This window comes from Streptopelia decaocto (assembly GCF_964273445.1).
Source record: "Streptopelia decaocto genome assembly, chromosome: 9".
In the NCBI taxonomy this organism is placed as follows: domain Eukaryota; kingdom Metazoa; phylum Chordata; class Aves; order Columbiformes; family Columbidae; genus Streptopelia; species Streptopelia decaocto.
The window spans coordinates 16,027,932-16,049,001 of NC_138664.1; the positions used below are offsets into that span (position 1 = coordinate 16,027,932).

Below are 21,070 nucleotides of genomic sequence, written 5' to 3' on the forward strand. Positions count from 1 at the left end.
CTGTACCTTCTGTACAGAACTCCACTGACTCATCAGTAGTCAGTGAGTAATCAACTCTAAACTGTCCAGCTTCTCTGTTAGTTTCTGTGTGGATGTTCCTTGTGTCTAGTTCCTTCTCCCATCTATTAAAGCATGGGAACAGGCCCTAGCCACCTCTCCCAGAGTGGTGAATTTATTCTCTTAACAGCATTTACAGCCTTAAGTAATAGAACCAAGGGGTTACTCTGAAAGGTGATTTACAGATGTGCATCTATGAGCATGTAGGCAGCTCTGTGTATATAGCTTTACAGTGCTGAGGTTATGTATCTTCTGCAAAAAATAGTAAACACATACCCATTTGTGTGCAGTATTTGTGTGATGTATCATTTTTCCTAAGACTAAGATTTTCTCTTGTCCTGTATTCACAAAGAGTAACAATCTGGAATTTGAGCTGTAAAAACTTTTCTTTTTAAAAAGTAGTAGAAACAGGTTTCAAAGACATGAGTTACATTCGAGGTCAAAGTACTTTGTGCATCACGTCTTTTGTAGGAATAATAATGTGTCCTGTTTTGCACTGTCAAGCTGCAACAGTAGTAGTCGGATCATCTCAATCCCCCAAAGCTAATTCAGGATACAACACAGCTCATGAAGCTGCAATTCCTGATTGCTTTTATTTAGTCAGTCTGTTGTAACAGAACCTCCTGATCACTCAAGTTTATGAGCCTTGCAGCTCTGCATACTGCAAAGGAAGTCAGGTTCAAATGGTTTTGTAGTTCCCAGATTTAGGACTAAATTGACTGGGAGTCCAAATGGACATAAGAACAGCTGGGAACTTCTATAATATTTTTCAAAGTAAAAATTATGTCCCCTGCATAAGGTTTTAGAGCTAGCCTGCAGACTTACATGGCAGGGATATCTTTTAGAATTTTTATTTTAAAATAATGTGCATTTCCTATTATGTTTCACAGAACTTTTCCATCACAGGAAGCTTCTGAAAAGTCTTTGGCCACAGTAAAATCCTGTGTATTGCTGAGTATTTCATTAACCCCTCTGATTTGGGCATACAAAATGTGGTCAACTAATTTCCTGCATAAGCAAGAAACAGGTGAACCATCTCAAAAAGGCAGAAAGGCCAGCAGGTTTCCTCTCCCCACCCCAAAAAGCAGGCCTATTAGAGAGCAGACCTGCTCACTTCTTAAATGAAGCAGAGCAGAGCATGAATAAATGTGCCTCAGGCACTAGTAATTTATGTTTTGGTAAGTAACAGGGATCTTTCTACTAGAGCTTGTCTACCTTTACAGCAACTGCATTTTTACATGATATGTATGACCCGTACAATTCAGAATCTCTGCTAAGGAATCACTCACACAGTAAAACATCAAGAGGCTTTTCAGGTGCTTATAGAGAAAATGGTGGCTGCTGGCCAGCCTTTCTAGCATAATTCAAATGTATAAACCACATTCTGTAGTTAGATATTACAGAACAGTCTAGCGTTAAAACCAGTTAAGGCAAGCAATGAAGACATGAGCATGGCATGCAAGGCAAAACAGAGTTCTAGTTGATAGAGAGGCCATTCTTCTATATAATTTGGTAAAAATCAAAATAGTAAAGGTGTTCCTTTCAATACTACTTTGAAACAGGAAAGTATTGAAAGTAGTACTTTTCTTTTGAACAAAAGGAATCCAGTTGATTTCTGTATGATGAGATAGTTGCCTCAATAGTAGTGGTGTTTTCAAAGTTATATATACCAAGATGCCCTTGACAAAGCTGTCTTTGAAATATGTCCATGTTCTATTTAAGATCTTAGCTTTTCAGTTATGTTTCATATTCAGAGTCACACTCAGATGACTGTCTCCTCACTTGTACTCCTCTGCAATCACATAGTTCATTCATTCATTTCCAGCACTCACCATGGCCTCTCTCCTACGCCATGACCCCACACGTCACACACAGCTGGTGAGGCCAGTCTCCCTAGTGACCCTGCAACCTGCTATCCTACAAAATTATTGTAAAGCATGGAGAGATAGTGGAAGCTAAGCTGCATATAGGGTGCGCTATACTGTGGGTCTCAGTGCTCAGATAAATGGTGCATTAGCAGTGGTGCTCCTCTTTGCAGTCTAATAAAACAGCCTTCTCTCCTGTCACATGATGTACCCCCCTCCATGGGACTTGTTGATGCCTGAAGTCTTGCAGGCTTAGTGAGGAGTTGCTTGGCAAGTCTGTGTAAGGAGGAATGCTAAGGGAATTTCATTGCAACATCTCATTAATAGCCATTTCTTTCTGTTTTGTATAGAATATGACCAAGGTGATAACACATGCTCTCAGAAATTATTTGAGACATTGGATAGGAGCCTGATTTTTCAGAGAACTGCCTGTTTATCCCTACGGGTTAATTCCAGTGATTAAAACATTAAGACAGCCAAAATTAAAAGACAACCTGATCAGTGATAATTGTTGAAAACCTTCTGCAATTTATTTTCTGCTTATATATGAGAATGAGGCCTAGATGTGTGTGTGCTTACACACATTTGTAGTTTTAAAGCACTAACACATAGAAAAGATGGGAAAACAAGATGAAACTAGAAAAGGCCAGGTAACTGATGCTGTTTTTTTCTTTCCATACAGCTGTGGTTGAAGGAGACTGCTAGATGGGGAGATGCAAAATAAATGGGGAAGGTATTGTCAGAATAGAACATTTGAGACTTCCAAGAGTTGACTGTTCAACTGCAAATATTATATTTTCTAAAAAGCTGACCTGCTTTAACAGTGAGCGTATTAGAATATCTGTTATCATAGAATCAGATTCCTTTATTAAAAACAAAAACCTGAATCCTGGTTTAAACAGAAGTGTGGCTTTACAATCTACGCAGAAGATTTTCTGAAGTGTATGCAATGGGTTTATACATACCTTGAATGGTAGCTGCCTGGCGTCAAGCAGCAGACTTACTATTTGATTACTAACCCATAAAACTACTTTGCAGAGCTGCCCCTTCCCTGAAGCTGGATGCTCTGTATTGTCATCGGCTGATGCTGCTCATAAACTACTTCAGCACTGCCTTGCTCTCTGGCACAACAATCCATTCAGAATGAGAATAAAAGGAAATTCTGACTCCTTCCTCCATACAGTTGCAATAAACTCTCAGTATCAGATTTTTCACTGAGCTTTACAGCTTTAGCTGTACTCATAAATGCTGAAGTCTCATGTTTCATGCATGCTGTGTTACTGTGAGGTTGTTGATTAAACAGTTGAAAAGTTCACAAACATTTCACAGTTACAGGCCAAAGGCAACTTCACTAACTTCTGTTTGCTTGGCTTCTAGCAAAATGAAATCTCATCCTGTCCCCAAATCCTGGTAGATGCTGTGCACATAAAATGTCGTAACTTACCTGCAATGTCTATTCATGCCAAAGTACGTGGACTTCAGTTGGAGGCAGATGACATTGTACATCTTCCAGAATTCAGATAAATGAAATACAGGTTTCAGTTTAGATGAAAAATCCTGTAGTATTTTATATTACATAGCAGGACAACCCTTCGTTAATTTGATAAGACTTGCCTTTACAGGTGCTTTTCTGCTTTTAGTAGAATAATAAAAAATTTCTTGATATGTCAACAGAGAAAAGACTGATTTATGGGGCTATAAGATTCCTTCTTTGCAGTTATTCACACAAGTACTGGGTAAAGCTCATGGAGCCAAAGTTTCACAGTTTCATTATTAATTCATCCACAATTCACACCAGATCAATATAATTTGTCATTACCTATTTAATTGCTCTCCCACTTAAAACGTTTAAATTGTTACAGCAGAGATGAGGAACATTACCATGCAATTTTTTATGAAAGCCACCACAAAAATTTTTTGTGAGAAAGCAGTCTAAGCCACTACAGAGGTTGTTTCTGTGTTCATCATACAGACAGGGCTGTTTTGTGATGTTTCAGTTTGATTTCAAACATCATTGCAATACAAGCATATTTGGGTTCAGGCTTTTAGGTTTGAACTAGCTTTTAAGTTCCTACCACCCACAGTGATCAGAACTCAGATAAATTAAAACTCAAGACCATCTAAGTAAGCTAACCAGTATTTTCCAACAAGGACTAGAAAACAGAATTTTCAGGTAGAGAGAGGAGACCCTTGGGTTGGTAGAAGAGCAAGGAATAACCTGTGTCCCACATTGAAGGCTGAGGAAAGATAGGTCATCACATTGATCAAAAAAGGAGCACAGTTATCTGTGGATATATGTTCACAAGGGAATCTCCAAAGCAGCAGTTATAACATTTAGAAGTCACTATGTTGCATTTTTGGTTCCTGCCATTCAACCCATGTATACCTACTGGTTAATTCTGCCATGCGTGTAATTTTCTGTGTAAAGACCACACGATTGGGAATGAATGGCTTGACAGGCTGTCAGCTCTGTTGGGATGTAATCCTAGGTTTCAATAAAAGGTAGCACAGATTGAAAGAAGAGAGGGAAGTGTTCTATAGTAAGCATGGCATCTTTTTTTCCACTGTAAGAGTGGGCTGGAGAAAGGCAGGATGCCAAGGAGTGTAATACTGTTTAGAGCTCCCATGGAGCTGCTAACAGATGTCTGATCTGGAGCTGGTCGGAGTCTGCAGAGTGGGCTGGGTAACAGAGTGAGCAAAGTGGCACAGGAAAGATCCAGACAGCAGTTTGTAATGGAAACCTTGTGTTTCTCTTGGTACCTTAACTATACATTCCCTGTAGATGCATTTGGTTCACTTATACCAGCTATGGTTAAGATTTTTTTCCCTCCTGGAGGAGGGAGAATCAAGTCTGGGGAGTTTTATTTCTTGGCTTCAATTGCTGTCTGCATAACATTTTCATTAATCACTTTATTTGCTTTAACAGAGGGTGAGTGATCCAGCTGAAATCATCAGCTTATAGCAGACAACAAATGAGCATGCTAGCATGCTAGAACAGAAGTAACATGAGACTGCAAATGACTAAACAAGATCTCAGTCCAGCATATATATTCATCAAGGTCTATATTATTATTTTCCTTTTCAATTTTAACTGGACACATTTGTTAAAAACACTGTGTTCGTTATTACGTACATTTGGAGAGCTCTTCTCTAGTCCCTTTTCACTTTAAAAGGTTTGAATTGGGTCATCAACATGACAGAAAAAGAAAAACAAAATCTCATATATCTTCACTGATGTTTGTCTGTTAGTTTTTAAGAGGCCAGACTTCTCTGACCTACCTGATGACACAAGCTTTGTACGCAGGAATGAAGAAAACCCCTTAAACAACAAGTTTTTGGCTCAAGGCAAGAATTCTAGGCTGAAGTTCCTTTGCTGGAGTGATGCAAGAGGTCAGATTTGCTGATTAGCACTTACATTTTTTGGTTTTGCAACCCCAGTATTTTTTTGAGATATATTTATTAAAAAGTATAATTGAAAATGGAAAAAGAAAAAAATGCTCCATCTTTTAGTTTTGTCATTCAGTAATACCCAGATGTGTTTAGAGGCTCTATTTATAGTGTTTCTTTCATTTATTTACTATTCACAATAGAGGTTTTAATGATCATCTTCCTTTCTTGCATTTATAGATCTGAGTAGAACAAATTAGAGTAATAGTTATAGAAGGGCTACTGTATTAAGCTCCAGAGTCCCCTTCTTTGCAAAGAGTCTGATAATTCAGTGTGTTTTGTAAATGACACAAAGCTAAGACACATATTCCTCTCCCCAGAATTCATCACTTCATCATCTCAATGTAACACATTTAATTATCTTGCATTTAAGTGTGAAGTCAAAGGGTCAGCTATTGATCTCCATTCTTGGAACAAGCCACAGGAGAGACAAAATCAAGTGGAAGTTACTGCTCTTTTAGATAGTGGCATTTCAGCTGTTTTACTGAGAACTAGTCTAGGATTTAATGCCTCAGAGATCAGGAGACCCAGTAAGACTTTTAGGCTTACTGAACAGAAATTACATACAGCAATTGCAGGTGCCTAACTTTGACAGAAAACCCAACATTTAGTTTGCATTAAAATATAAGCTCTCTGACACTGAGGCTGTTGCCTTTCATTTTTCAAGAGTTAGGCCCGTCATTGGTACTCAGTAAAAGCGCATTGTTTACTCATAGATTCCAGCAGCAAAAGGAAAAATTGCTAGGTTTACATTAGGAGGTGGCAAAGGTCCATGTAAACAAAGCCACTGCACTTAATGGAAGCACGATCGATGGAAGTTATTCCTGTGGGGCCCAGTCTGCACTCTCACCTAGACATGGAAGTTGTCCCTGCTAGGTAGGTTAAGTTTCTGACCTCATGGGTATCCTAATGGCTCAGATGTTCCTCTTTTTTAAGATGGGTGGTCTCCATTTTGGTTGTGCGTCAGAACTTTTGGGAAAGAGAGTGAAATGGTGAACGTTAAGCTTTAAAAATAAGAGCAGCATTAGATAACAATAATAAATCCATATAGAACTGTAAGGAGATTTATATCTTAGCTCTGAAATGGCATGCATGGTAAACACCATCTCATGTAATTGTGTAGCATTATGATTTTTCTGGTTGACGGATTCCTACCTTTGTCAGAGATAACTGAACTTTTTATTACTCACAATTTTGGAGACTAAGAGGTATCGCTGTACTGATAGTGCATTTAAACTTTACATGCTATCAGTGCAGTCACATAGCAAGACTACAGCAAATAAGACAGAAAAGAGTCACTGCGTATATAGTTTTTGACAAGGCTATCTAGAAGATCTAGCACTAACACAGATACTACCATGGAGTTGTGCATTGTCTTTTCTAGCCATAAAAAGAAAACTTCACTTGCCCTCTGAGACACAGGAAACATCTTCCATGCATATTATACTATGTGAAGAGAAAACATACATATGCATCTCTTTCTTCCCTGACATGGCTTACCCAAGGTATTAATGAGCAAATTTACATTGGAAAATAATGCTCTTACTGCATTTGCATATGATCAGTAACTCCTGGGAAACACTTTGCTAAAAACATCACAAAAAGTGAAGAAGAAAACACCACACCAAATGTCCAGCTCAGTGAGGCATCCTGGCCTTCAAGTGTCCAACACAAGCACTACATAGGGTCAGGAAATGGAAGATTTGTGTTCTAGCTGTTCACTGATCTAGGCTAGAGAGGATTCTTCCTTCATCTCTCCTGTAAGATCTGTGAAGCCAAGTGGCATTTACAGCAGCTAATCCATACATACTAAAGACACAGTATAAATGGTACAAGTGATATTGAGTTCCTAATTTAAACTTAACAGTATTTGTTCCAGGAGAGTTTTCACCGAGACTGCTATGGTGCATAGTTCTAGAAGTGGACAGGGGCATACTTTGCAACCAGATGGGCTGACTTCACTGTAAGGCCACAGAATTTCACCTGCAAGCCCTTTCCTCTTGTCTCTCTCACTCTTCTCCGATTTTCTCCTGTTCCTTTTAACTATGCCACATTTCAGACTAGCGAGAAAAAGATGACTGGAATGGTGACGTTTGTCTGACACCATACTTCACTGCCATGTATTTCCTCTCTACTTTGCAACTAACCTTATCTACAACCTCAAACACAACACAGCTCTGACTACAGAAAGCAATGCATTAATTGCTGATGATTAACATATTCAATGATATCACTTGTACAAAGAAGAGAAAAGAGAATCAGGTATAATGCATTAGATATTTTCATGGAATTTCAGCAGCATTCATATACAGATATTATTTAGAGCTGTTTTGCTATATGTAGTGTTTTGGATACCAACAAGAATATTGTTTATTCTTGTCATGGCTAGAAACAGTTTTGTGATGGGAAGCTAGGGAAGACACCAAGACAAGAATGCCTGATCTTTCTTCACTGAATGAATTCCCTTCATTTTGCTAGTAGTTGCAGACAGCCTGTGACCCTTGGTTAGAAAAATGATGAGGACTCTCTAAGCCATAGGAGTGGTTTACAAATTACGCATATCTCTCGTTCCCTCACTTTGTTAGCCTTTAGTTTCAGAGTTGTCTTTCTGCTGGCTTTTCTATTCCACTGGATTCTACTGATGCATGAAATTGAATCATCATATACACACATTTTGACCCAGGTGGTAAGCATATGACCAGGTTAATTAATTATTCAGAAAGTTATAAAAGTGCCTTTGGTTCAATGATTTATTCAGTATCTTTGCTAAAGTAGCTTTAAATACTCCTGTTAATTCTAGTAGGGAGCATGTATTTCAAAGATTTGTCTCTATATATCTAGACCCCATCATAAAAGGAAGGAATCTTGAAGGCTAAACTGACCTTAGCGATTTTCTGTGTTTCAAAAGAAAAAAACTCTTTAACATATTTAACACACACAAATGTAACTATTTTTATAGAGTCCCAGTTTTGATGTAGTCCGTATAATTGACTTCAGAGCTTCAGAAGCCCCTGGCCTAGTGCAACAGATCTGGTGTAGTTTCAAAAGAGGAAGGAACATACAGGACAGGGAGGGGTTGTGTAAGGAAAGGAGAAGAGATAAAGCGGGAACTCTTCAGAAACCAGGAAGTAACAAACTGCAGAGGAGAAAGCCTAATATTAGCAATGACAAACATTGTGCATCATAGTACAAAGATGCAATAAAACAAGTAGCATCAGACTCTTCAGTGCCCAGGTCTACAGACACAAATGTGAATTTCAAATGGTGGAATTCCTGAAGGGTTTTTTAAGAAGTTTTATGGTCTTAAATTGATGGGAGAGAATTTCTCAGATTTTTGAGTACTCTCTAGCAGAGAGAGACTACAATGTAAACGTAGCTAGAAAGAAGAAAACCACATAGAGTTCCCAGTCTTGTACTTAAGATGCTGTAGGGAATCACCTAAGACTCCTTGGGCCATATTGCAATGCTAGAGAGGCATATTTTCAGTCACACTCTTAGCATAGATCTGAAATCTATTCCAAGATTTCTCTGTGAAGGGGAGAATAGACTTTCATGGTCCTTACCCTTGTTGGCTGTCTTTGAAAATCCCTGTGGTAAAAATGTGGGGAAATCTGGTGGAAGTTGAAAACACACATGACATTGTTCCCTTAGAAAACCAGATCTTCAGCTACTCACCTAATAAAAATATCAGGCATTTAATCCTCAAGGACGGAAAGCTACCAAGAAATGTAAGTGGACAATAGTAATAACTTTTTATTTCTTTATTAGCGAGAACTATTGAAACTATATTTTTGGTGAGCAATTGTTCACTGATGGGTAGTCTTTTATGAAAACAGGTATGTATGTCAGTTAAATTCAGCAAATAGCTTAGGCCGACGTCTTTTATTTTAGAAAAGCCCTGATAGTGTGTTTCGTTGATTAATTTCAGATTAACATCACCATTGTGTTGAAAATTGCCACCAAAGCTAAATGAAATAAAAAAGTGTTACAAAAAAACACCCCAAAAGAAGTAAAACATTTTGGCCAACCAAAAATAGAATTACTATGGGCTTCTTGGTTTGTTCAATTCTTCTGCAATTCAGAGGTTTTTTTTAATTTTTCAACTGAGCAGAAAATAAGCTATCCACAGAGCTCTAGCCTTTATTTCACTCTTTCAATCAAAACCTTAGCAAAAGATGTAGCAATATTTCTTTTTAGTAAATTCATGGCCATTTCATTTTAAAGCCAATTTGCTTGAAGATTTATTTTCCAGATCCTGGAACATAACTTTCAGCTACTTACTGGTTGTTTGTGTGAAGTGGTCTGGAACTAGGCTTTAGCTGGGAGTGGAACACGGAGCTTAATGTACTGAACACACAACGATGCACTTCAGCAGAGAGAAAGTGAGAACTAAATGGAAGTCAAACAGGGGTTAACACAGTAGGCAAAAAATGACTTGGTAAAGATAACAGGTTCAAATTTCAGGTTCTTAATTCATTGTGCAAAAATACAGGATAAAAACCATGGGTATTTTAAAAGTGCTAAGCTATAGAAACTCACACAGACAGAGCAGATCAGGCTTGGACATCCCAGTTTGAAAAGGGATTCAGTAAAGCCATGGAATGCATTTTTTAGACAACAGAAAGATTATGTGATTGAGTGTCCTGGGGGAAAAAAAAAAAAAAAGACAAAAAAGGCTAGAATTATTCTGTCTTGACAAAAGAGAAGCAAATATTGCTGATAAAATACAGTAAACTAGCTAAAATTATTATAAACGGAGATCTAAGATCTGGCTGACATTACTGAACAAGTTTGAAATAAAAGCCTAGAATATAACTGATTGAACATAATCTGTTAAAAAAAAAATTAAAAATTGTTTCCATTATAGTAAAAGTGAGTGGTAATATTTTTAAGAAGGACCAGATAGCTGCATGGAACATACCAAATCACTTATTTTATTTTTGGGCAGACCTGACTGTGGTTAAGGCTAGAGGAGGAATTTTAACGCTACTTACATTTCTCTGGCATTGTAGCTATTATCATTATAGTAACTGAATGTATGTTCATCATATACTATTTGAGTTGCTATAGTTAGCTGTGGTTATATAGGTAAGTCCCGTGGTGGAACCTGTGCTCCCAGATGGAACAATACAAGCACTTTCAGAGCAAACAGCAACATACATTCACTTAAAAAGTAAACTTGCTGCTTGGAAATTCCCTTTTCAATAAATATTCATATATGTCTAGATAACTCAATGAAAATGTTAAGGTACAGAAAATAAACCAAGGATTGAAATAATGGATGTTATGGTAGCTGTTGCAGCTCCAGTTCAGTAGTAGTTTCCTGTGCATACAGTAAACATAAGATCCAATAATTTATCAATGTAATCACTAGATTTGTTAAGATTAAAATAAAGATGCCCACACTTTGAAATGGGGTTGTACTTGATGCCTGAGTCCCTGCCTGCTGGAAATCTGAGAACTCCAGTTCCTAAAAAAAGGCCACATCACAGATAATGGAAATAGCAGGAACAGGCCTGCTTCTGTCAGCAGGTACTAATCCAGCCTAGCTCCTTGTTGCTGTGTGTCCCAGGGGCTTGGAGGAGTCTTGTGTCCCAGTGTCTAATAACGTGTGAACTCTGACCAAAGCTTTCCTTGGATTTGGGCATTCATACCACACTCCCACACTGGGTTTCTGGTGTCTAGTGACTGTCAAATTCAGCCTATAATGTTTCTTTTCACTGAGAACATTACTAAAACTTCCTTATTTTCCTGGAACTAGTCAAGCTTAATATTACTGAATTCACTGCCTCTGTTAGATAGCTGTTGAAGGTAGCTGAGACATTCAAAAGCTGTTGGAGAGGCACACAAAAGTGGATGCAAAAATATGATTGCATTTGGCTTGTTTGGTTATGAAATGTCACTCCCCAAATCATTAATTTAAAACTAACTGGTTTCAATTTATAGGAACTTGGAATTGCGAGCCTTTGGAATTTTTTGATCCCTTTAAAAATACTTGATAAAGAAACCACCATTCCTCTAACATCAAAGTTAATAAAATATTCATACATACATATAAGTGCTGTTGAAGGATTACTTTTTTTTTTTTTTTAAATAATAGGCAGTCTCGAGAAACAGTCTGCTTGGCTGAATGTTTTTTCCCAGGATAGTATTTCCTCTCTTGGAGGAAAGCTGCTTCAGTCACATCTCTATTTAACTGTCTGCCCCTCATCCTCCCCACCCAGCCTGCTGATCTGTGTTTCCAAATATACCCTTAATTATGTATATGAAAAAGTAGAAATATAAAAATAGCACACAGTGGCATGTTCAGGTTTCTTGTCTGTTTTCATAACAACACTCAATACTGTTTTGCGAAGCAGCAGAACAGATTAAAGATCACAGAAAATTGTTTCTGGCTTACTGTTTCTGGTTTTGCAGCCACTCGTGGAATTCCCAGGATACAAATTACTGCATAGCCTTGGCATATGCTTGAAAATGTCGTCTGGGGTTAAACCACGACAAGTAGTTGGGTCTGTGCCACTAGAATGAATTCAGGTGTCAGCACACCTGCAGATCTCACGTACTTTTACTCAGTGAGCACTGCAAGTTACTTAATGCACTTTTACTGACATGTTTTCTTTGGACTGGGTGGAGTTCAGGAAGAAGCCAAAACTGTTCTTTCTTGTGTAATTTTCAGTCACGATCAGTTGAATTTGATTCTCGAATGTGATGTTTTTCTGTCATCTTGTGTAACTCTAAACACAAGTTATGTGATGTCATGCTCTGGCAGAGGAGCTACAAAGGTTACAGTTTAGTGGGATTTGGAACATGAAAATCCAAACCTATTTGAAATGGTTTAAAAGAAAAATTACAATATTCCTTACTTTTCAAGGCATATCTTGCCTGCCTCTCTGAAGAGTAAAGAAGCCTGACCTACTTTTTGATTCCTTTATTTTCAAGCATCTTTATCTTTTGGAGCCTTACCTCTCTTTGAGACCTGCTAGTAATGTTCATAATCCACAAAAATACTGCCGCTGCCTAGGCCTTAAGACTCTCAACATGTTCCCTGCAATATCTAAGATATTTGATAACATTTCCACATTAATTTATGGAATCAAATTCTGTAGCCATTGTATAAAGGTAAAATTCTGACTTGAGCATTGCCTAAGTGGAGTTGAAAGTCTCTATTGTGTTGTGTACAGCAACTTCAATGGTGAAAGCTGTTTGTTGAGTATCACATGTCCATGGGTTATTGCTTATGCAAGAAGGTTGTACTGTGGCTGCATGTTCCCTAACGAGATTAGGCAATCAATTCATATAATCTCTCATTCTGTTGATTGCTTTACTGCTGGTAAGAGGACATCTATGTAACTTACCTGCACAGAAAACCACATCCCTTCTGCTTGAGAGATGAGACTGATGACAGGCTGTGAATTTCCATGTGTGGTTTTGGAGCAGCCGCTAGGTCTTGTCTTAATTAATACCCTGCAGCAACTTTGTTCCAGACTGTGTACTGATTTTTTATGAACAGTAATGACTCTGATATCTTCACACAAGGCATCCAGCATTTCCTCACAATACAGCCTTTCTTTAAGGAGGTATTGCTAAACCTCAGTAAAGCCGAGAATCACTCTAGAGAACTTACTATCACTATAGAGTGATGCCAGCTGTCAGAGAGTGTGTGCAGGGGAAAACCACTTAGCCAAGAACTTAGAGGCACCTACCAAGAAGGTATCAAATCAAGACTAGTGAGGACTGAGGGGAAAAAAATATTTCCTAGGAAGGAGGAGAACAGGAGACAGTAGAGAAATAGTGGAAGAAAGGCCACATTTTTTTTGGCTCAGCACCTAAATCATCACCACCATCATCAACAAAACCAAATCAAGCAGGTGAGTAGGAACCTGAAAGTTCTCATCCAGATCTGATGTGCAGTGAGGAAAGGGGGAAGTAAGTTGTGAAATGCCTTCATCACCTGTTAGTGCTGGGTAACACAGATCTTACACAATCCTGCTCTAGAACTTCTCTCATTAGGAACTGGACTGTTATGCCTACTGCTGGCTACCAAATACTAGACATAGAAAACAGCAGCTGATGCCATGCTAAGTAATCAGCAGAAAAGGTACCATTTTTTGAGCTTACTGGTCCTGCCTTAAGCATAGCAGGTCAGGAGTTTTACATTAGCTGTTGATAGAAGGCTGCTGCCTTTAATGTGGCACATTTACCTAGCTGAAATACAGGACTCCCTGCCTCACTTCTAAATGAGACATAAGGCAGTGAGCAGGAGAAACCACAGTAGCTTGTAACAAATGCAGAAAACACAGGTATGGCTGTGGAGAATACAAAGTGAGAGCCTCACATCCAGTGCCTCAAAACTGCTGTTTTGCATTTTCACCATAATTTTTTTTTAAATAGCTGAAGAGAGAGCCTTCATCACACCTTCTGAACTGCAACATTGAGTCAGACAGACATAAGGACAGCTTGGAAGAATAAATGAATAGTCTATAGAGCTCAGTACAGATACAGATATGTCCAAGTCCAGAAGTAAAATCCGGTGAACTATGAGAGATATGAAAAGTTACATCCAGGAGCCCATCATCCCTGAAGATCTAGTTATCAAATAAGGTACCATTAGTATGATTTACGGTGCTTTCTAATGGGTTGGAATACCACAGTGCCCTCCTCTCTGGCAGAGCGTAACACCTGCTCCATCCAGTTAGTGCCAAGTGGCATCTACCTTGCTCCTGATCTTTAAAATCTACCATTTGAATAAAAGAAAAAACATGGAAGACATTACTATCCCTTCTAATCATGCCATGTTTGCTTCCTGCAGGTGAACGGCCTTTTGAATGCAGCTGGCAAGGATGTAACAAGAAGTTTGCTCGCTCCGATGAGCTGGCCCGCCATTACCGCACTCACACTGGAGAAAAGAAGTTCAGCTGTCCTCTCTGTGAGAAACGCTTCATGCGTAGCGACCATCTGACAAAGCATGCCCGTCGCCACGCCAACTTCCACCCAAGCATGCTCAAGAGGCGAAGTGGTAGCAGCTCAAGAACAGGGTCTGTCAGTGACTACAGCCGCTCAGATGCCTCAAGTCCAACAATCAGCCCTGCCAGTTCCCCGTAGACCTACCTGCACTGGATGACAGCACTTTGCCTCTAACACCTAACATGGAGTTTTGTTTGTGTTGCACACATTTTAAAAACTCTGTTGCTTCCCCTCCTCAGTTCCCCTCCCCGCCTGTTTTTTTTTTTCCCAAATCAGTAAATAGCTGCCTCCCACTGCAATTTTCAGTCAAATTTTCTTTACCCAACCACTCCAGTGGCTATTCTAACCTCATGGACAGACAAACATATGTGTTCCACTTAGTGATTCCTGCTGTCTCAATATTTCATACATTTTGCAACCATTTACATATCCTCTTGATAATTCTTTAGAAGAAAATGAGGAAATCTAAAAAAAAGAAAAAAGCCCCACTTAATTCACCTCAGGTGTCAAAGTAGTTTTGTAAGACCAGATTGCACAACATGAGCATACATACATTTACAAGTCAACTGTGTTGGATTATGTCCCCCTTCTCCTTTCTCAGGGATGGATATTTATGTTACACAATAATTACAATGAAGACACACCCTAACCGCAGCCTTACTCTGTAAATATATTTGCACTCAGAAGCTCTTTGTTAGATTCTTTCACACACTGGGGAAAAAATAAAAACCAAACAATACAAAACCCAAACCAGTACTGGAACATAGTACCTGACTCTTCCATTGTGTGTTTTCCTGGTTAAATACCTACATTGGGGAGCGTCCGAACAGGAATCTTGCCTTTCTTCAAGCTGCCCTCTGCTTTTGGTAGCAAGCCATCTTTTCACGTCATGCTGAAGAGGCTCCAAAACCAACTTCCTATTGCAAAAATCTCTGTGCGGTTGATAAACTTGTTTGTTTGTTTCATGCTAGATAAAATTCTGAGAAAAACAATCTAAACGAGATGCCTTAAGTAAATAACATAAATCACAAGGAAACATATTTACACTGGGTAACATTTTATTGCAGGGTGGCATGGAATCTCAGAGACATTCTGTCATCACTCTCTCCAAGTTGTTAAGCTCTCTGCACTGCTTGGTCAGCTTGGGACCAACAGAATATTCAAATCAAACCACACTGGCTTGAACAGTTTTCTTTAATATTTTTTCCCTGTTTAAAAAAAGAATGAACTATGGAAATAGCATAGCTGAACCAATGCCCACCAAAACTTTTATAAAGGTACTTACCTACTGTACAGCTGTAACTGAGCAAGAAAAAGCTAAGACATAGTTTCTGTATTCCTGTTGCATCACAGTTGTGGTCACTGATAAAAGGAAGCAAAAATCATGAGATGTCTTCTGACTGGAAAAATAAAATATGCATTTTTAAGTTTTAAAATAAAATGTCATTTTAGCTCAGCACTACTACGAGTTTCTCAAAAATACACATACCAGCATAAAGTAAGGTGCTCTCATTTCTGAATAACTGCTTAATAACAAAAAAGGAGTGTTGGCTAGTTTTCAATAATCTGACACTAGGTAGAGCACTAGGAGGTAGATTTTTATGTTTTATATGGTAGAAAATATAGCAAAAGACCAGAAGCATTTTGATGTACTGGAGACCTCACTGGCAACAAATACACTTTCCTTGGTTTGGCTGGGTCTGATGGTGCATATTATAAATTCAGGTCCTTTTGATTCTGGAATTTTTGGGGTTTTCTTGTTTTAACTGTAAGGTATACATGCAATTAAGTGTAGTATGGTGGAGAGAAACTATGCCAAACCTGCAGTTTGCTATCAAGTGAATGCCTCCACATTTCAAATGAACCTGTATCTTACTTGCTGCTTTGCATTGATTCAATTTTGCAAGTTTTTATTGTACTGTATATTAACTGTGAGGCTAATATAGTTTTCCAAGTATTTTCATGGGTACTTCCATAATATTTGCATTATTCCTAATACTCTGCATTCTGTTAGTTGTATGGATAAATACTTAAAGACAGTTCAAAATGCAGGTATTTCAGGTTTTTTTCATGTTCATTTCCTTCAGATTTCACCGCTATAAAAATCACAATTTTCCCCTTTTGAATCGGAAGTCATGTGAGGCACAATTCTACTGTTTCATTTCACAGAAAATGAAAGAACATTGTAAGGTTTTTTTTGCAAGACCACAAATATTACTGAGTTTGTGTGATGAGCTGCCTAACCATTGTTAGTTAGGGAAAACCCAGATCTGTTTGCCTCCATAGATTTCCTCTTTCCTTTCTTTTTAAAATCTCATATACAAAGATACACAGTTTTAACAACTTGATACAATTCAGGTAACAGGAATTCACATTCCAATCATTTCTGTGACTGCTGAAAGTGCTCTTGTGCTGTAGTTAGTAAAGAGGCATTTAAGATATCTAGCTAAAGGAATTCTACAGGTCAGCTATGTCTGTGCACGTACTTCGAAACAAGTCATAAACACATTTCTCTTTATTGTTATACCTTAATAGAGGGATATGGGGGTGGGGGCTGAGGGTTGGAATCAAAAGGAGAACTAAGCATCAGCAAAAATCACAGGCTTCATGTTCTAAGTTCAGTTTGTTGTAAAAATCATCTTTTCCAAGAAGAGCGTCGTTTGATCTTTAGCAAAGGAGAAACCACTCCAGCTCATTTATTTAGGGCTTAATAATTGAGCATGAATCAGTAGGTGCATTGGCAAGCAAGTTGTTTGAATAGCCTGGAGAAAGAATATTCGCACTAGATTTTATTAGTACTGAGATTATGTGATATAGAGATTATGGGACAACCTATTCTGAGTGACATGAGAACTATGTAATCTTTAACTTAAACGGTAAACTAAGCATTATATATTGCTCCTAGAGATTGCTAAGAGTTCTCCAAGGTTAAGAAGAAAAAAAAATAAATTGGTTCAAAGTCAAATTTCCAGCTCAGCCAGTTCACCTAATGAGATGGCTATCAGACTACGTATAGGCAACATAGCTACACGTTCAGAAAATTCTCTGGAATTCAGCACAGAAACTTTTTTTAACATCTTAGGTGAAAATACCTCGGAGTGTGTTAGCCTGACAGTCAAATGACTGAGTTTTAAAACCCTAACTAGAGTTTCAAATATCGCCATTAAATGTTTAATACATGCTAGCTTTAGGATAAAATTATTAATTCCAAACCACTAGTACTTTCCAAAACCAAATGTGAACAAAACTTCTCTTGATATTTTCATACGGAAAAAGAGTGTTCGGGGTTTTCTAGTATCTGCTACAGGCTAGAAAAGAAGCAGAAGCACCAGCAAAGTCATAAGACTCCATTCTCATGATTATTGAGTTTTGCAGATATGAGAAGTCTGAACAGCTCCAATTCTGTTTTGAAATTGGGTGCTTATCCAAACTAACCTCAGACTTTTACCCTTTTGTCGTTTCACCCAGCAGTGTAACCTAAACCAGTTCCCTGGCATAGCAACAAACATTGCATGCTCAGGAAATGCTGCTCTGGCAAGGTGCGGATGTCTTCAGTCATCCATCTAGAGCAGCACGCATCTCTCCTTCTGCCTCCTCCCTTCCCCATGCAATCTCTTGAGGTGAATCCCCACACAATCTACAAAATTGCCCTAATTTTCTTTTAATTTCAGAATATAATAAAAGGTTTATTATAAATATTAAGAACACTCTGAAACTTTGCTTTTCTCCAGCCGCAATTCCAGCTTCTCTAGGAGTTAGGCTTAACTGCACTGCTATAGTAAAAGCATGCAAGTTAAAAATCCTCACTTCACTACCACCACTCCACTCTAAAGATGCTCTTAGAAGCCCTTTAACCCCAACCCATGGCAAAGGCCTGAAGTGCATTAATGGACACACAAAGTTTTATCCTGCTTCTTAGCAGTCCTGGTAAACTCCTGGCAGCTAGATTTTATTGTGAGAGTTTTTTATATCTGCAAATTAGTTGTTCCTTGCTTTTATAATATATGCATAGTATCTGTTTACATTACGTAACTGCAAAGATATCTATTTATAACAAGTCATCAGAAGCCTCTGTTTGATGGTAATACCTAAGGTATCCTGTATGTATCCTACCCTCTTTACTGCATTAACGCTTCCAGTAACTTAGCTATGAGAGTCTCTGTACACCTTTAAAACCTTATTCCCTTCTACCCAGACATTCAGCGCTTTCTGTGTTCCATGCAGCCAGGCAGTAAAAGGCTGTGTGAGGAGCTTACTCATTTCACATTCACAACTGCTTTTCTCCAGTTCTTTGCCATGAGTTCTAGAATTTGCACTGTGTGAAGTGCGATGTTGTTTTGGGTGAAGAAAGAATAAGGAAAATGAACTCAGCATACTTAAAGCTTGCCTTTCCGTTGCCATTTGATTTACTGATTTCATCAGGCAATGCCTACAAACTGACTTTCAGGTGCTCTTTTACTCCATTACACCATCTGTTTGTACATTGGGTGCTAACATGTAGTCTATGTCAGTGAATGGTATGATGAACGTCTGTATTTTTAACTCTTTTGGGGATAAAACTATAGCCTTAGGCAGAAGAACATAACAGAATTATACTTGTTTACCCCATAAGTCAGAATATAGAATGCAAAAGCCCATCCACTGGTATAGGTTTTATATATATATAAAAATATTTATATATATACAGATTTATATAAGCATATGCACATATATAAAAATAAGTATATATGTGTATATTGTGTAGTACATATGTGTAGACATAAATACACAACTTTGTGTACATACTACACACCAAATAATGAAGGGATGTCTACAGAGCAAAAATAGGTATCCATTTCATTATAACCCCTGATGAGTCTGAACCAAAATCCTAGATCCACGTGCCATTGCATTTGGAAAGTTTGAACCTAGTTTTTGAGATTTGTGGTTGAGTTTCATCTCTGGTTACAGCTGCAGTTCCTTGTGTCTCTGTGCAGTCTGGAGGACGTGTCTGTGTGCACACGTGCTTTTTCACGGGTGCATGCCTATGTGGGGGACAGAGGATGTGTGTGCCAGTAAGTGTGCATGTGTTTACATATATACTTCCAGCTTTGGTGAACTATAATGTTACTGGTGTCATCTTCACTTGTACAGTTTTATCAGCATCACATGAATGCTTCCATGGGTCACTTTTCAACTCTTTAAATCACTACATTGAAGTATTACAGTTGTACAGTTTTATGTTCATCTATTCTTGCTCTGCTGTAACTTTTTATGTATTTTGTACTGCATAGATTATATATTGTGATAACGTCCTATGCAACAACAATAAGAAAGGAAAGGAAAAAAAAAAGAAAAATTAAAATTAACAACTGTAAGATACCGTCTTAACTTGTATGCATGGTTAGTGACGTTTACATTTTCCAAAATAAAACTTATAACTCTGAAACACTGGTATTCTCTTAATTTCCTTCTCTATGTATCAGTTAAAAAGCATCAATTGTTAGTATTTCTGCTGTTCATTTGAGACTTGATATCTTGTTTGCTATCTTTGAATTTCACCCAGTGCTGTTGTTTAAAAAGGGATTTTTTTTCAAATCATTGAAAGTTTCTGTGATGTTTGTTTTGTACTCTTTTCTGCTTTAACTGGTATTTTATAGTTGCATAGTGAAATTCCTTTCTCAAAGCTGGTATATACTGTGTCTTACTTTACAAGATGTTTATGGGATTAATGTGCATGATTTAAAGGTCAGAGAGTCAACCATCCTTTCTTTCAAAGCCCAGTTCTTTACAAATTTCTGAAATAATCTCTGCGAGTAGCAATGTCCTATGAAAACAGTAGTAATTTAACCTCACAGGACCCTAAAATGTTCTTTCCTGATTTTAAAGATGAGGAAATCGAAACACAGGAGGTTTGAGTGACTTTCTCAAATATATGAGGCAATGGCAGATGTATGAATTTATCTTCCTTTGAAAGCAACACCACACACCCAGGAAAACAATTTTGTGCCTATAATGAATATCTGTGTATAGAAAATTATAACCGATTGCAAAAATAATTCAAAACAGTGGGCTACTGTTGAAAGATGAAAGCTAAAATGTCCTTCTGAAGCTAGGGGCAATTGTGGGCATATACTTTAAAATAAGCACATTTTCTTGTGCAGGGGTCATGAAAACTGTTCAGAGCAAATAACTTGGAGAGCCTTTATCTTTAATAGCAGGTTTCCCCATGTATTCATTAGAGTGTTGAACTGTTGGTGCTATTTGTTATCTCTGAACATGCGCTACCACTTAGTTTGTCTGTCTGTTTGTGTCTGTGATCAGCTGCTATTTTATAACTTACACAGAGGAACTAGCTAAATCACATAAATGCTTAACTATGTTAATGCAGTATTTAATGGATTTAATGCATCATCTGAGAAGAAGGTACTCTTTGGGCATGTGGTGGATAGCCCTGACTCTATTAGTGAATCCTCACTGGAACAGGAGACAAAATGCTCCTGTCCGGCAGAAAACCACAGGTTTGTTTCGTTCTCTTCTACTAACTTTAGCATGACGTGGCCTCTCACCGCTTTTTCTCAATGTCTGCGTTATAACTGGGAAATCCCAGGCAGAGGACTCCCTGAAGCATTCAGGTTGTGAGAATCCTCAGGCAAAAATCCTGGTAAACCATCTAATACCCAAGTGCGCTGAAGTTTCCTTGCAGACCTTGTGTATCTTGTCTGTCTGTTGGACTTCTTCCATTTCAGAAGTAATTA

The 21,070-nt window shown here is 38.1% G+C and overlaps 1 protein-coding gene across 1 annotated transcript in view; it reads left to right on the top strand.

Annotated features, from left to right (window-relative positions):
* The window catches only part of KLF13 (KLF transcription factor 13), a 33,034-nt gene extending 13,123 nt beyond the window's left edge, over nt 1-19,911 (top strand). Inside the window, exon 2 of the mRNA XM_082060837.1 lies at nt 14,179-19,911. Within this exon, the coding sequence (XP_081916963.1) occupies nt 14,179-14,471 (293 nt within the window). The 3' untranslated portion in view covers nt 14,472-19,911. The remainder of the gene's footprint in view (nt 1-14,178) is intronic.
* The last annotated feature ends 1,159 nt before the right edge of the window (nt 19,912-21,070 follow it).